A 16,396-nucleotide genomic window follows, 5' to 3' on the forward strand; every position below is an offset into this window, starting at 1 on the left:
CCACACGTCTTTTTTTACACGCAATTTATTCAGTATACAATATACATATTATATTTCTAAGTTAATGAAGATAGCAAATATTTCGACCTACGCTACGGCGCTAATCTGTATGAAGGTTCATATCTGGAAAAAACAACCTAAAATATAAAAAAAAACAACGGAAGTCATTTTGCCTTCTATCTTCCTGTATAGTTCATTATCTTTAATTATTATTAATTTAAATGCTCTTTGACCGTTGCAATTTTGTAAGGTTGCATTTATAAAAGTAATCTGATATCATTTTTTATTAAAAAGAACAACGCGTAATTATTAGAGTATGGAAGAAGAGAGTAGTGATACATTTAGAAAAGAATCTCCTTTCAATCCAATTTGTAAATGTTTTCTGGAACCTGCAATTTCTGACGAAGAAGTAAAAATTTCGTTTCGTAAAGAACAGGTTCTAAACACGGTAGTAAGAACCGAAACATATCTCCGAGAGCGTCGAATTCCAGAACTTATTCGTTTTCTTCTCACCAAGTTAATATCTCAGGCCCCACCTAAACCAATTGCTTTTCTTGAAAAGTTGATTGATGATTGCATGCTCTTTCGGGCAGGACATGGAGCGGCGCCAGTTCTGTTTGAATCAAGGTAAATACTTTATCATACAGCTGTTGTAGTCTAAGGCTTTATCACTTCAAAGATAGTAGGTACAATAAATATACAATTAGACAAGATGTTTTAACAGTCTGCCTATCGGTTCAGAATTGTCATGAAGTGGTATACGACTCAATAACTGTAATCCATTTCAATCAAATCAAATATTTTTATATCCGAAGTTCTTAAAATTGTTTTTTTATTTGCAGGCACTTAGAGGCGGTAATTAAAAGCTTTGATCCATGCCAACGAGGATGGTTAAGCGCAGGTCAAGTTCGCAGGCTTTATACTACTTTAGGATTAGTACCTGAAGAATTTGTAGAGGAAAGGGTGCCCGTTGACTTAGTTTTCAAAAGCGTAAAATGTTGTCAAGAGAAAGAGTTATATAATTTACTTGCTGCTGGAACAATCTCGGACAACTACAGCGATTATTTGAAATCTGATAATGTCTCTATCTCTATCAATAATAAAGCTCCAATAGATGATTACTTTTTGTCCATTTTTTTCCTAGCGTTTTGACGAAAGTCATTGCTAATACTATTTTATACTATCTACTACTATAATCTTTTTGTGAGGGAGCTTTAGAGGAAGGGGAAAATAACCCAAAACAGGCATAAAATTTGAATGAGACTGTTTAGCGGATTTTAACCGTGATATTATACATAATACTTATTCTATTCAGCTAACTTCCGGGAGAATATCAATAGTAGCGTTGGATATTCTAAGTTCCTTGAATTTCTATGGAAATACGTACTACTTGCGTACAACTTAAGAAAAAAAATGGAGGTTTTGCATAAGAGCGAGCGCGCACGAGCAACTTTGTCTCCGCAACTATTTTGTCTCCGCAACAATTTTGTCTCTCCCACCTATGGGCTGGTATGAAAGTGCGCGCACGTAGCGACGCAACTCCCGGGAGACTTTTTTGTCCGCGGGTTCGGAGACAAGCCCGCGACGCAACTGTCGCCCTATCTATTGGTTTCAATGCGAGTGCGCGCACGGCGACAAAAATGTTGCCGGACGGAGGCCGCCGGCCAGTTGCCGCGTAACCGGCGTAGCGATAGTACGTATTTATTCTCGTACACGGTAGTTTTTAACCGACTTCAAAAAAAAGGAGGAGGTTATCAATTCTGCCGGTATATTTTTTTATGTATGTACACCGATTACTCCGAGGTTTCTGAACCGGTTTACGTGATTCTTTTTTAGTTTGATGCGGAATGGTGTGGAATTGGTCCCATAAATTTTATTCGGATAAACCCAGTAGTTTTTATTATGTGAGCTTTTTTGTCTGGTCTCGATGACTTAATTGAAATGTAGCAAGTAACTTTGATTCATTTCCAGGTAACCGATTGAGCTGAAATTTTGTATACGTATGTAAATTGGATAGCGATGAAACATTATTATGACATAGCGCTGATTTGATGATGGAATCGGAAGGTGGCCATAGGAACTTAGTAATATATTGACTCAACTTTATCGAGTTTGGGCTCGTTTGATTCGTGTTGAAAAATAAACTAAAAAGTATTAAATAAAAATAACTTCGTTAAAAACGGAAAAGTAAAAAATAAAAAAGGTTTGATATTATTCATTACTACATATTATTTAGATGTGTTATTTACTAATAAGGTTTGATGTCGGTGCACGGGCTTAATACTAAGTGCTTAGTGCTTGGCACCAACTTCAAACCTATTTAATAAATAACACATCTAAATAATATTGTTTTTAATGAAGTTATTTTTATTATTAGTAGTTTTTCTGTCTATAGTAGAGCCATTTTAATAGGCATCATAGACAGTTCAACAAAATTCAGCAACGTAATCTAGTAACGACGCCATAGAAAAATATGTTATTTCGTTTTACTTAACTTTTTTCAATTACGATTACATATCTATACTAATATTATATGTATAAAGAGGAAATGTATGTATGGTTTTCAGTTTTCACGCATAAACTACTGAACCGATTACAATGAAATTTAGCACACATATAGAGGGTAACTTGGATTAACACATAGGATAGGTTTTATCCCGGAAATCCCACGAGAATGGGAACTATGCGGGACAAGAGCACAGACCACAACCGTCTCTTCGAAATCCATGTTGATAAATGCAGAAAATTTTAAAGAAAAAGTTGCGTTGCTGTCGCTTTCGTGTGCGCATCGTTCAAAACTTTGCGAGGAGACAGCGACAGAGACAAAATAGTTGCCGGGCAACTAAGTTGCTCGTGCGCGCTCGCTCTAAGTGTTTACGCCGTGAAACAGCTAACAGTAGTCACATACCTACATACTACATCTCATACATTTGTTTTTCCCACAGATATAAAAACATTACTTGAAGGTTTTTCCTCTTTGATATTGATCAAAGCTTTCTCTATACACGTGAATTACGAACCCCACAGCCGGATGCCTCAAAAAATCATATTTACGAAACTATAATATTTTAATTAAAATTAAACTCTACGCTCATGTCGCCGGAGTTAAGGAATCATCTGATATTACTTGCTCTGTGGGAATCATTATTTCTGTGTTTATTGGCAAGAAGCTTATGTATTAGTTAGGTGTGAAAGGGATAAAAAAACATACAGGCGTCATTCAAGGTCATATTTTCTTGTTACAAGTTAATGTTCATACTGAAATCTCCAGTGTATTAGTGCAGGTCCACACTGCGAGCCTAGCGCGGTTGCGACGGCGGGCGCGAAATATCAAACGTATGAAACGCGCCTTTGCGTCCACATTGAAATGACTATGGCGGAAGCCTAGTGCGACGGTAATGAGCGAGCCAGCGGGCGTAGTTTTCAAACTCTCCTATCCGCGCGTTCTGGCCACACTACGGGCCTAGTCAGCAAGCGACCCAATGCGCGGACGGCGGGGGTATCAAACCAGTTCGGTCTTGTCGCTCGACTTCTTATATTATATCCTTTATTGTTTTTCGTAAAATAGCGGTAAGTACTTAATTGTTGAAGTGAAACTTCTTTATTTATAAGTGCGATTCAATCTAAAACACTTATATACACCACAGTAATTTTGTAGGGTATAATCTCAATTCTTCATATAAGATTCACCCGTTATTCCTCTGTTTTATTTATTTCGTGTACAACTTCTATAATGATCTCATCTCAAAATCGGACTGTCCAGTAAAAATAGCAAATCGTCCAAAGTTTGCAACACCCGAAAAACGTCGAACCGCTACTTGAGCTCGCGCGTCGGTGTGGCCACCGCGAGCGCCCGCTCGTCGCGCCCGCCTAGGCCGCCGCCACCGCGCATTCAGTGTGGACGCACACTTAGATATAAGCTTCTTGTTTATTGGAAAAAATTAGACATAAAGGAAACCGCGCCCACATTTTATTCCCGTACGAACGGCGTATTCAGCAGTTTAGTATGAAGGCAGGGCCGTAATTCGTGCGAATAGCAAGCTGTATATAAAAGATGCATATTATGTAAACTATTCGCTTTGAGATTCGCGTCTTAGATGAGAGTTTTCGAATAAGAAGACGAATATTATATTTCGAGGCGAATGGTTAAAAATAATGTGTAAATGTACCATAATTATACTTGATTCGGTCAAAACCGCACTCTTAGATTATGGATTGGTCTCCGCGCGCGCGCTACGACTAGATACCGCCGGCGTACTTGAAAAATGCGGCAACTAATAGTACGCCGAAATCGGCGTACCCAAGCCAGGCACAAGCCAGTCGTGTCACAAGCATTGTGTGGAGAGGGCGAACCGATAGTTTATAAAGATTTTGAACAAAATCTGAAGTAAAATGCCTATTTGTGTCATAAAACTATTTAAAAATAATACAACAAAAAATAAGAAAGACACAGGGATCACGTACCATCACTAAGTATCGTATTATTCGAAATTTCTCCTTTACTTCGAAAATTTTTTCTACGAAAATACGACGCCATTCGGTGTTGCCGTACTGCATATCCAAAAAAATACAAGTGGTTGAGGAAATCTTTTAGCAATAATTTGAACTTTATTTTTCAATACTATTACTAACACATGTATAAAAAAGTATAATAACAATAATTTATTTCTGTTTAACCATGTTTAACTGACTCATATAATATGTTATTTTTTTTATTTCCGCTTTTTTACTTTTAAACAACCTTTGTGACTATAGTATAGTAGCGTCGCAAGTGGATTTGAGTCATGCGACTCAAATCGTTCATGGATTCGATTCCCGGCCAGGTCAGGATGAAAAAAAAATATTTTTCAAACTTCTTTCCAAGGTGGCAGATTTCCCATTTATGAGGCAAAATTTATGTAGCTGGCAGCCCAATTCTTCACACACACTAGCGTCTTTACAAATTGCCTAACACACACTACAGAAATGAGTTGCCGCACTCACAGAGCTATTGTTTTTAGGTGGTGCGGTATCTAGTCGTAGCGCGCGCGCGGAGACCAATCCTTAATCTAAGACCGCACTATTGTGTATTGTGCCAATGTGGTGTCAATGTCATCAAAATATGTCAACTGTCATCTATCATCACAATTCACAAAACAATTTTATGGATTTTACTGCAGTTGATTCCATGATTCTAAATACTTTTAATAAAAATTAATTTAACCGGAAATTTTATGACTAAATAACAATTAAGTTTCATCAAATTTGTTTGTTCTAAAATGTATTTTATGTTTTCTTCTATATTATATTTTAAATAAACCATCCCTTTGTAAACATTGGGTTGAAAGTGGTTGAAATGTTTGGTTATACTTTTCCGAATAGATAAATAAATTAGGAAGAAATTTTTTCAATATGTTTTTTATTGGCATTTTCATTCACATTGTATTTTTGTTCTCAATATTTGATATATATTTTAAGTCACCCATTGTAAAAAATGTTCCTCCTTATCAATCGAGACACGAGCCACTTTCTGATAGGCTTGTTCTTTTTGTAGTAGATGGTCTTAGAGCTGAATCATTTTTAAATTATACTACTATGCCATACTTAAGGTGAGTGTAACATCATTGATTTTAATAAATTATATGTGAATGTACTATATAGTATTTACTATTTTTAGATCAATAGGTAACTCATACGGACGTTGGGGTATTTCCAACACACGGGTACCCACAGAAACTCGCCCAGGACATGTTGCGATTATCGCTGGTTTCTATGAAGACCCATCAGCTGTCGCCAAAGGATGGAAAGAGAACCCTGTAGATTTTGACTCTTTATTTAATCAAAGTTCCTTTACATGGTGCTGGGGTGCATATGATATTGTGGATATATTTACCAAAGACAAGAAATTAGAAGACCATATTTTTGTAAAGAAATTTGACCCTTATGATCAATCGTTTAGCTCAGATAAAAATACTACATTACTAGATAAATGGGTATTTGATGATGTGAAGGAATTCTTACAAAAAGCAAAACATGACAATAACATAATGAAAAAATTACAGAGTAATAAAATAATATTCTTTTTGCATTTGTTAGGGACTGATACATCTGGTCATACTCACAAACCTAAAACACCGTAAGTGATTTACTATTTTTTAAATACTACAGAAAAATAAAAATATATTCAAGTATTTTGAGGGACTGGGACTATATACTTTTCTAAAATTTCTAGGAATTTTTTAACTACACTAAAAAATGTTGATGATGGTATTAAAGAAATGGAGTACCTTATAAGGAGTTTCTATAATGATGATGGAAAAACAACATTCCTTATGACAGCAGATCATGGAATGACTGACTGGGGTATATAAATTCTTTTTATTAATTAAAAGTATATACTTATTTTCATAAAATATTTGTAGAATTTTGTGTTGTTAGATCATATAAGATCAGGTTCATCGTTGGCTGAGAATACTGTAATCTTCATAGTGAATAGAATAATTTTAATTTCCAGGTTCACATGGCACTGGATATGAGCATGAAACAAGAACTCCATATGTTCTTTGGGGAGCTGGTGTGCAACAAATTCAAGACGAAGAAAAACATATTGATGTTGAAACAAATTTCATGTTTCAGGAACATAGATTTGATTTAAATCAAGCAGACTTAACACCTCTGATGGCATCATTCCTCTCCATTCCTGTACCTGTAAATTCTGTTGTAAGGAATGTTTTAATTTTTCTATTAATTCCCTATACTTGTTAGAAAAAGAAGAGATAGTATGAATCAACTCTTTACTTTACATACTTTCTGTTCTTTTAGGGTCAATTGAAATTAAATCTACTTGATTCTTCATTGGCAAATAAAGCAAAAGCATTATACAGTAATAGTAGACAACTGCTTGCACAATACAATACTAAGAGACTTGATGTTGAGGCTAATGCCATATCTATTTTATATAAACCATATGGACCCTTAGATGGTAAGAAGGTGAAAGAATTAATAAGGTTCACAGAAATGTTGTTGGAGCATGCTGATTATGAGAAATTGATTATGTTCAGTGAAGAGATTATGGATTTGAGTCTAGCTGGTCTTGTTTATTATCATAATTACTACCAGAAGCCACTTCTAGCAACAATTACTATCTCCTTTTTGGGATGGATAGCTTATTTATTACGCACACTGATGGAACAATCCATGGTATCACAAATTGATGTGTCCAACAAAAAATATCAAACCAAAAGTAATTTATACAAAAAGGCTGATAAAATTATTTTGTTCACATCAACATTTTTGGGTATACTCTATGGTTATTTAATTTATGGTAAGTTGTAATCATATCTATGTATTAGTTTACATTCTCTTGGTTTATTGACAGATTCTAATATTATGTTAATTATTTTATTTTCAGCACAAAATTTGCCACCTCAGTATTATATTTACTTCTTGCTGCCAATAGTTCTCTGGTTATATGCTTTGTCACCAGTGAAGCTTTGGATACTGACTTTGAAGATGTTATACCATAGACGGGGCTTCACCTTATTGGCTGTTGAAGTTTTGTGTTACACATTCGGTTCAATGGCTATTGTGAGTAATGTATTTTAGATGCAACTTATTATTTTATGAAATGTTTGTTTTTAATTTTTATAAATGGTTATTGACTATTGTTAAATTAATGCATGGATTCATTATATTATATCATAACTGTTTATTTCTAGGGATATTCATTTACATATAGGTGGATGCTCAGTATACCATTGCTTGGCATGAGTTTGTGGCCTATGTTTTCATCAGCAAAACGAAATGTTAATACTTTACTGTTTCTCTCATGGCCAGTGGGTTGCTTGATATTAAGTATTTTTTCAATCTCCCCTGTTATTGGAAAGGATGTTTTTATTGAATTAGTGTAAGTGGATTAATAAAATTTTCTTATGTTTAATATTGAATAACATGATAAATAATAATTTTAAATTTGTACCAGTTGTTTAAATGATTAACATTGATCTTTTATTTGTTTTAGATATCTTGGTGGCTTTATATGGCTCCTTGTTATGATATATTGTGTATGGTTTATATTGAGCCCTAACTGTGAAGATAAAAATAACTTGAGAGATGTGATTCTTTGTGTGGTGCAAATGGTGATTCTTACAATTACATTACAAATTATATTTGTGCAGTCGAAGAAATTTGATGGTGGTGCTCCAATTTCACAAGCTTTGCAAACTGTTTGTTGGTTAATTACTGGTTAGTACCTAATTAAGAAAAATTTTCCTATCTACAGACGAATAGCATTACGAAAATATATTAAAAACCTTTCAGTTCATACTTATTTAAAAAGTACAATAAAATTTTCAAAAAGGAATTCTTGTTTTTCCCATTAAGATAATATTACTACGTATGGAGGAGACACCACGAACAAAATCTGTGCGCCATTTTTTTGCTCTAACTAAGTTTTAAAAATTATTATCTAGTTAGGTACTTACCGATGAAAGTTATTCCTTTGCACTTTTCCGTATTATTTGTATTATTTGTGTAATATCGTAACACACACGAAGGCATATTTGATGCGTTTCACTTTAAAACCATTAAAAAAAACCGCTCAACATACGCCACATGGCGTATGTTGAGTGGAACATAAGTGATGTAGGCGGTGTCGTCTCCATATTAATATTATCTCAATGGTTTTTCCACATATTATGTATTTACGATGAGGTAGACAGTATCAATCAGTTATAATATTTCCGTTGGAATTAAACTTTTAAATTAACGAACACCAATTGCTTTTGCAATGAGTTTTTATAAATACAAATTTTTTTGTAACCCTTTTTCAGCTCTTTTACCAGTGTTGCCACTTTTGTATAGCAAGAGACTGAATAACCGTATTCTCGGCATTAACTCTTCAACAATAATTTTTTATTTATTATTATCTGTCGCACATGAGGGGCTTTTTATTGTTGCGTTGATATTTAATATCACATGTTGGATGTACATCGAATTTAAACTTCTTGACATAGGCAGCAAAGAGGTATTTAATTATTATTATTGTTACATAAACATGAAATTGGGATAACTTAAAATTTATTTAATTTTTGATTATGCAGGTCACTGATTACTATTTTAATTCGGAAGATCAGACGATGGAAAAGCATATTACATCTTTCGAAAGGAGTATAAGCAGCCATGACTTTAGAAGAGCTTTCTTTTTTGTATCCTTTTAATCTACTGTAAAGTGCAGAATGCAAATAAGAAAAGAAAAATCAGGCACACACCATTTGTCATATTCGTTGATAGCAATCGAATTCTGAAACCTTGTAACATTTTCAGATTAACCAATATATTATAAAGAATTCACCCACATTTCTATTTTTAACCAAATTATATTGCTGTAAATATACTTGTTCTGTTTGTTATGTATTTCCTTATCGTAAAACAGATTTTATACATCGTACTATCATACTTTGGGACTGGCAATATCGACTCATTAAATTCTTATGAAGTGCGATGGGTCCTGTGCTTTACGACCTCATTTAAGCCATTTCTTATTATGGCTTTGATAATCATGAAAACTCTGTCAACACAACTGAGTGTTGCCTGTTGTTTCCGAGCCATCCAAAACTTAACAAAGGTCAGCTGTAGTTCACTTATCTTTGAAAAGTTCTCATTATTATTATATGTATTTTTACTTACTTATTGCTCGCTCCGGCTACAATTGAGTAGACCATTTTTCCATACAATTCTTAAGTTACGTACTTATTTTCCGCATAAAGCGGTGAGAATCCTATTTTAATGATTTTTATTGATACATTTTCTTCAATAAAAGTTTTCGTCTGTTCGTATGTTTGTAATGGATAAACTCGAAAACTATAAAGATAATTCTTCTACCAAAATTATTTCCAACTAATAGCAGAAGAAGTAAAGAAAGTGTGGATCGCTATTTAATATTTATTAATGTCCTTCCTAATCCATACTAATATTATAAATGCGAAAGTAACTCTGTCTGTCTGTCTGTTACTCAATCACGCCTTAACTACTGAAGCAATTTGCATGAAATTTGGTATAGAGATATTTTGATACCCGAGAAAGGACATAGGCTACTTTTTACCCCGGGAAATAGGAAAGGTTTTATCCCGGAAATCCCACGGGAACGGGAACTATGCGGGTTTTTCTTTGATTGCGCGGGCGAAGCCGCGGGCGGAAAGCTAGTTAATTAATAAACTGATTATGCCTTTTGTTGTTGTTTCAGGCTCCAATGGGATATGTCCACGTCATAGTTCTCATATATTCAAATATTATGGGTTTGCAATTGTTATACCATGTTACAAATACTGGCAGCTGGCTGGAGATAGGAACATCAATATCACAATATGTTATAGTACAAATTCTTACATTAATAATTGTCCTTATTAATCAATTAGCTAAAATACTAACTGATGTTGATGCGGCTGTCCTGTTTATTAAATTATTTAAGAATAGAAAGAAATATGTATAGAATATTACATATTAACACAAAAAATCGAATTTTGTATTTATTTACTACCTATTATTGTTAAAAAAAAAAGTTCTTCGAACCCATTGAGTGACTATGAGAGAGACGTGATAACGTCTTTAAAATCGTTTTAGTCGGGTGACATGTTCAGAAACTTGTGTCACACCAAAACCTCACGAGCGCGATCGCACGTATAACGAGAGCGAGAGACGGACCGATCTCCCGTCTCATCTCGAGCGCTGCCACCAATAAAACGTTATCACGTTAACATCTCGATCGTAAACCTACTTTACAAACAACCAATTTTTCATAAAATATCGATGAGGAAATTACACTTTATGTTTAAGTAGGTACTAGACGACAAAAAATTCTAAGTCAGGATATTATGTATCATTTTTGAGGTTCCGTACCTACACAAGGGAAAACGGGACTTATTACTATTTAAGACTTCGCTATCGCCTATCTGTATGTATGTCCGTCTGTAGGTTGTATCTCACGAACCGTAATAGTTATTTGAAATTTTTAGAGTTGAATTTCTTTTGCCGTTATAATTACAAATGATAATTAAGGATAAGGAACATTTAACTTCTCCGCTTGTCTGACTCACACTTGACCGATTTTATCTTACAACTACAAGTGAATAAATGAATAGAAATATTGCTGAAGCATTGCTGCTATAGTTATAATATGGGTCTAATATCATATACTTAGGTACAGTAATTATTGTATATAACACAATAATTAACTTATTAAGGGAAAAGGTACAATCTCAGATTAGAAGATGTGGCCTCTGGATCTAACTTTCAGTTGTGACCATTGTTCAAGGCCTTTTGGAAACTACCTAAGTTTTAGTAAAAAGTATTCATAATATAAATATACACCACTTATTAATTATCATTATAGAATTTGTCTTTTATATGTTAAACAGTGTTATAAATTTTGTGATTTGATTTCTAAAAGCCTTTCTATCCTCCTCCGAATAGTTACTGACACTTGAAACTTGAGTCATAGAGTAACTTATACATGGTGTATAACTCAGAGGAATAAAGGTGTATAATCTAAGTACATACCTGTCCTTTGATCCGTCGACTGTCAATGTCAAATGTCAACCGGTTACCCTGAATCCTGAAAAGGCTAGCGGCTAGACCGCTAGAAGTAGAAGTAGAAGTTTTCTATTTTATAATATTTCTAGTCTACATATTTACGAACAAGAATAAAATATTTAGTCCATCACTTTTCTTAAAATATAGATTTATTTTCACTATTATAATACCCAGAGTACAGCGGTTGTGTTTACGGTTTAATTTTTAAGCGTTCAAAGATATTATATTTACCTCAAGAAGTTATACTAAAGCTCAATTATTTTAACTGTATTTAGCAACAGACTTGCCGAACTCAATAAGATACATTATTAAGTATTAATATTCTTAATATACCACAACAAAAATTTTACTGAAACAATTTTTAAGGCCCTTGTTTTGGGCAGCTTCAAGACCAATGTCCAAAAGCAGAGATTTTGCATCAAGCATTCAACAAAATGATGGGTAAGTGCATGAAACTTAATATATGTACATAATATAAACTTTTTTAAACTTTGTTATTTATGTTTGCACAGGTATAATGGAGAAAAACTTATATATCCAGCTGCTTCCCGAAATAAAGAACCAATATTACAAGTTCTGAAAAGATTTATTCTATGTGATGTTGATCAAATTGAAGATGAAAGCCCATTGTTTCTGGAAATAGCATCAGGGTCTGGCCAGCATGTAGCTCACTTTGCTCCCAATTTTCCAGGTGTCAAATTCCAACCAAGTGACATTGATATGAATTTATTTGGAAGTATTTCCTATTATGCTAATCACTGCCATACAAAAAATATATTGCAACCTATATTATTAGATGTGCGGAACAAGTTTTCAAACTATGGTTTTGAAGAGAGTACAATTGATTATATGTACAGTGCTAATTTGATTCATATCAGCCCATATGAATGTACAATTGGATTATTTCAAAATGCAGGCTCATATTTAAAATCTGAAGCTCTGATGATAACTTATGGACCTTACAGTAAAGATGGTGTCATAACACCACAAAGTAACATTGATTTTAATGCATCTCTTAAGGCTAGAAATCCATCATGGGGATTGAGAGATATAAGTGATCTTATCAAGTTGGGAGAAGATAATAATTTATCACTTATAGACACTGTAGAGATGCCTTCAAATAATTATACACTGATTTGGAAAAAGGATTAGTGATAAAATTGCATAAATTAGAAATTAAATTACATATTTAACCAAATAGAAATATGTATTTACAATACACTGAAATAAGAAGTAGAGCTATTATGTATTATACCAGTGTTGTGATAAACATTTTAAAATCTTAGCATTACATGTATATTGCAATGTTAAAAAAAAAAATTAATGGTGCTTTTGCATATTTTCATTTTTATACAATTTATTGCATTTTCTGTGGGTTCAGATTTGCTTTGTAACCTACTTATATTTTAATTAAATATGTAAATAAGCTTGTGTACAATTTTATTTCCTAAAATTCCTTATCATTTAAATATTTTATATTGTTAATTTGGATATATATTATGTAAAACACACCTGTCTGCAAGACCTTGTAAATAGTAATACAATGTTACAACTTTAACAAGGTCTTGTAAATAAGTGTGTGTTTACAGGAATGTTCTTGATCAACACTACACAACAGTGATTTTGTTTTTGATAAATTATATCACATAGCTTCCGCCCGCGGTTTCGCCCGCGTGGTGTTTTTTCGCAATAAAAGGTAGCCTATGTTCTTTTTCAGGGTCTAAAGATTGTCTGTGCCAAATTTCATCAAAATAGGTTGAGAGGTTTAAGCGAGATAACGTAACAGACAGAGTTACTTTCGCATTTATTATATAAGTAGGGATAAATTTAATGTTATAAAGTGATTTATCCAGAAAAGTAAAGCACGGTCTGTTTTGTGTACCTATGGATCATCAAAAGGCTATTTGTGTAGAATTATCTCATACAAACTTAAAGAAGTATAGCCCCATGAACAGACTCATGCGTGCTTTCAATAAGACTCATGATATAAATAATGATGTTGACATCTTTCACGACTCATTTTGGTCTTTCAAGAAAAAGATTATCAAAATTATCTCTACGGTCACTGTTATTGAATGACTGTAAAAATGTTATTGAATTCCTACAATTATTTTTGACAATATTGTTTTCACATTGCTCTACATCTAACATTTTTTTTTCTGTGTATAATAATTATTTAGATTAAATATTAAATTCAATCCAATTCTCAAGTAATGCTGTATGTACCTATAATTAGTAGCCAATTTAGATTAAGACTTTATGTACGATTATTTATATAATGTTACAAATTGAGTTACTGTTGGTGCATCATAAATAAATAAATAAATAAATCACTAATATATAATTGTACTGTGCTGTAACAGTACAAGTCAAGCTTCTAATGGCTGATGCTTTTATTTATTATGCAGTGATTTGTGTCAGTATCACTTCTTTCCGGTGCAGCACTGGCTCTGGCACTTTGAATTTGGAGAATATTCATTATATTATAACGGTAGGTATATATAAACGGTTTACTTGCAACTTAGATTACAAAATAAAATACAGATGGAGCATGACAACCGCCCGTCGCCCTTGTCAAAGAAAATACGAAATCAAAAGCAAATACGTCGCTGCACCAGTGCTATAGCGATTCTAGTGTCATGCAATACGTCAAAAGGGGTTTGCTATTTTAGTAAAAAAATGCTGTCTTGTGATATCAAAACGCTGTAAAATTTGTTCCCGAAAACAAACAAAAAGATAAAACATCGTTTTACAGGTTCTCTGTAGATTATTTGGCTTATTTAATTTTGTATACAAATAATAATTTTACATATACGAAGGAATACAAAACTTCAACGTATGCTGCCAGTATTTTGAAAATGAATTTGCCATTTTTATGGGTAAAACGGTAAAATGGTTAAAAGATCTTCGAGGTAGTGCTGTTGGATTTTTCGATCGTGAATGTGATTATTTGTATAGTGCAAGGTTCATGATCATTATAAGATAATTTTAATAAGCATAATACTTTTTTTTTGTTACTTTTATATAGCTTAAAAACGTCGGAGTCGTTTTCGCCCGCGAATTAATTCATTTGAACTCCGTGATGGATATGATGAAAATAAAATGTCCCGTATTATCTACTAAAAACTACCGCTATTCGCATTCATATATTTTGAAAAATAAAAAATAATATAACTAATTATTATAGTTAATATTGAAACTTTTTTTTATGTAATTTATTTAATTGAAAATTGAATACAATTATTTTGTCCACATATTATAACTTTAGTAGGCAGGTACTTTATGTAATAAAATAATTTTTACAATATTATAAAAGAAAAATATCATTAACCCGAAATTATATTAAAATAAAAATTAAAAATTGACTGCTAATTTATGTATATAGCCTACGTCACCGCCACTAACATAATAATTCAGATGATTGCAATGAAACCTCACAACTCAAAATCGGTCCAACGGTTTATACTGCAGGGCATGTCAAAGAAATATTATAATAAACTCGAAAAACATAACCCTCTTTTTTCCGTAGTCGGGGAAAAATTTGGGAAATTTTTCAATATCTGGTAACATTACACGCACACAGAAGCACCGTGTACGTACAGTGCAGCGGCGAAATGACAGCACACATAGCTTTATTGAAAATGACGATAAATCATTCGGTTTAGTTCGGCAACGCTCCATCTGTCTTTTATTTTGTAATCTAAGACTTGCAAGTAGTGCTTAAAATGTCTACTAGAATCTCTTTTACACAGAATACAGATGTAAAACCAGGTATAGGTCTACCAGAATCTGATGGCATATTTATATTTACGAAATAAAAGATTTTCATATGGCAATTTTATTTGACAACTATCAAATTGGTTGTCAAATTATTTGTCTTCTTTGCAATTGATGAATAATTTTTAGGATTTTGTCTAAAAAATCTTCGAAAATGTCGAAAAAGCCGCTGCGATCACAAGCAAGAGGTGTTGTTTATAATGTGTATAGAAAAACATTAGATGAAAAAGGGTCAAACACATCACAATTTTCAATTTTGAAGATTTTATTGGTAAATTGGACTTACCCGTTTTGATACTTAAAATAAAAAATATTATAAGTCGGTAACTACAATATTGTTTGTTGATTACAATATAATTTTATGAAAATTTATTACAGGAGTTTCCAATACGGCTATTCGTCAAGTCCAAGCTGTCCAAGTCAATTTTATAATGTGTGTATCTTTAATACTTACGAAAATAAACATAGTTTTATTTTATTTTATAAAAAATTATTTATCTTGTTTTGATCTGCGTTATCATTACATCCATATTTTTACATGGCATAATGATAATGAATATACAAATATAGGTATGTGTAAATAATAATATGTATTACATAGATAAAATTAGTAATATGTATATTATACATGTAAGTATGTACCTACATAATATTAAGTGGATATCTCATTATTAAGTACAGTATTGTTCACTTATGTAATGTGACTAATGATGTTGAGGACAAAATAAAAAATAAGCAGTATCAAGATCGTTCAGTCCATTTTCCCTAGGGTTGCACACTCAAAATTTTGATTTCCCAATTTGCCATCAGATTCTGGTTTACCTATACATTTCGTTTATGTAATCAGGTAACCTATTACAGCATAATCTATTTTATTTCAACCAAAGGACTAGTATCAATGAACTTTATATTGACAGTGACAGGTTACAGCGTCACTTTGGAGTTTGGACGACTATGTTATTATGATTACAAAATCACAGATTTACTGTTTACAAACTACAAAATGTATTTTTTTTAAGAAAAATCAATAAGCTATTATAGCGAAGTTATT

At 32.7% G+C, this 16,396-nt stretch overlaps 3 protein-coding genes across 4 annotated transcripts; all 3 read left to right on the forward strand.

Moving 5' to 3' along the window:
* Window positions 1–260: 260 nt before the first annotated feature.
* Window positions 261–1,207, forward strand: LOC149487826 (uncharacterized). The gene is made up of 2 exons (XM_089695899.1): window positions 261–627; window positions 843–1,207. Exons 1-2 carry the CDS (start codon window positions 317–319, stop codon window positions 1,150–1,152), a joined length of 621 nt encoding a protein of 206 aa, XP_089552025.1. The 5' UTR covers window positions 261–316; the 3' UTR covers window positions 1,153–1,207.
* A 3,917-nt stretch (window positions 1,208–5,124) lies between these two features.
* Window positions 5,125–10,497, forward strand: LOC149487827 (GPI ethanolamine phosphate transferase 1-like). 2 transcript variants are annotated; one of them, XM_089696493.1, is made up of 12 exons: window positions 5,125–5,588; window positions 5,657–6,115; window positions 6,212–6,342; window positions 6,494–6,699; window positions 6,802–7,303; window positions 7,391–7,566; window positions 7,698–7,885; window positions 8,000–8,223; window positions 8,811–9,004; window positions 9,081–9,185; window positions 9,413–9,604; window positions 10,223–10,497. In XM_089696493.1, exons 1-12 carry the CDS (start codon window positions 5,392–5,394, stop codon window positions 10,466–10,468), a joined length of 2,820 nt encoding a protein of 939 aa, XP_089552619.1. In that variant the 5' UTR covers window positions 5,125–5,391; the 3' UTR covers window positions 10,469–10,497. The 2 variants fall into 2 exon arrangements, with proteins under 2 accessions (XP_089552619.1, XP_089552620.1); XM_089696494.1 differs by lacking the exon at window positions 6,212–6,342 and having other exon boundaries at window positions 5,657–5,795; window positions 6,076–6,115.
* Window positions 10,498–11,574: 1,077 nt separating this feature from the next.
* On the forward strand, window positions 11,575–13,000 carry LOC149487828 (methyltransferase-like 26). Its single transcript, XM_089696495.1, has 2 exons — window positions 11,575–12,009; window positions 12,081–13,000. The coding sequence occupies exons 1-2, from the start codon at window positions 11,963–11,965 to the stop codon at window positions 12,718–12,720; spliced, it is 687 nt and encodes a 228-aa protein (XP_089552621.1). The 5' UTR covers window positions 11,575–11,962; the 3' UTR covers window positions 12,721–13,000.
* Window positions 13,001–16,396: the final 3,396 nt, after the last annotated feature.

The sequence above is a fragment of the Colias philodice genome, chromosome 6 (assembly GCF_061535455.1).
Source record: "Colias philodice isolate Cphi_HAF_F1 chromosome 6, ilColPhil1 Martin Lab GWU primary, whole genome shotgun sequence".
Lineage (NCBI taxonomy): Eukaryota > Metazoa > Arthropoda > Insecta > Lepidoptera > Pieridae > Colias > Colias philodice.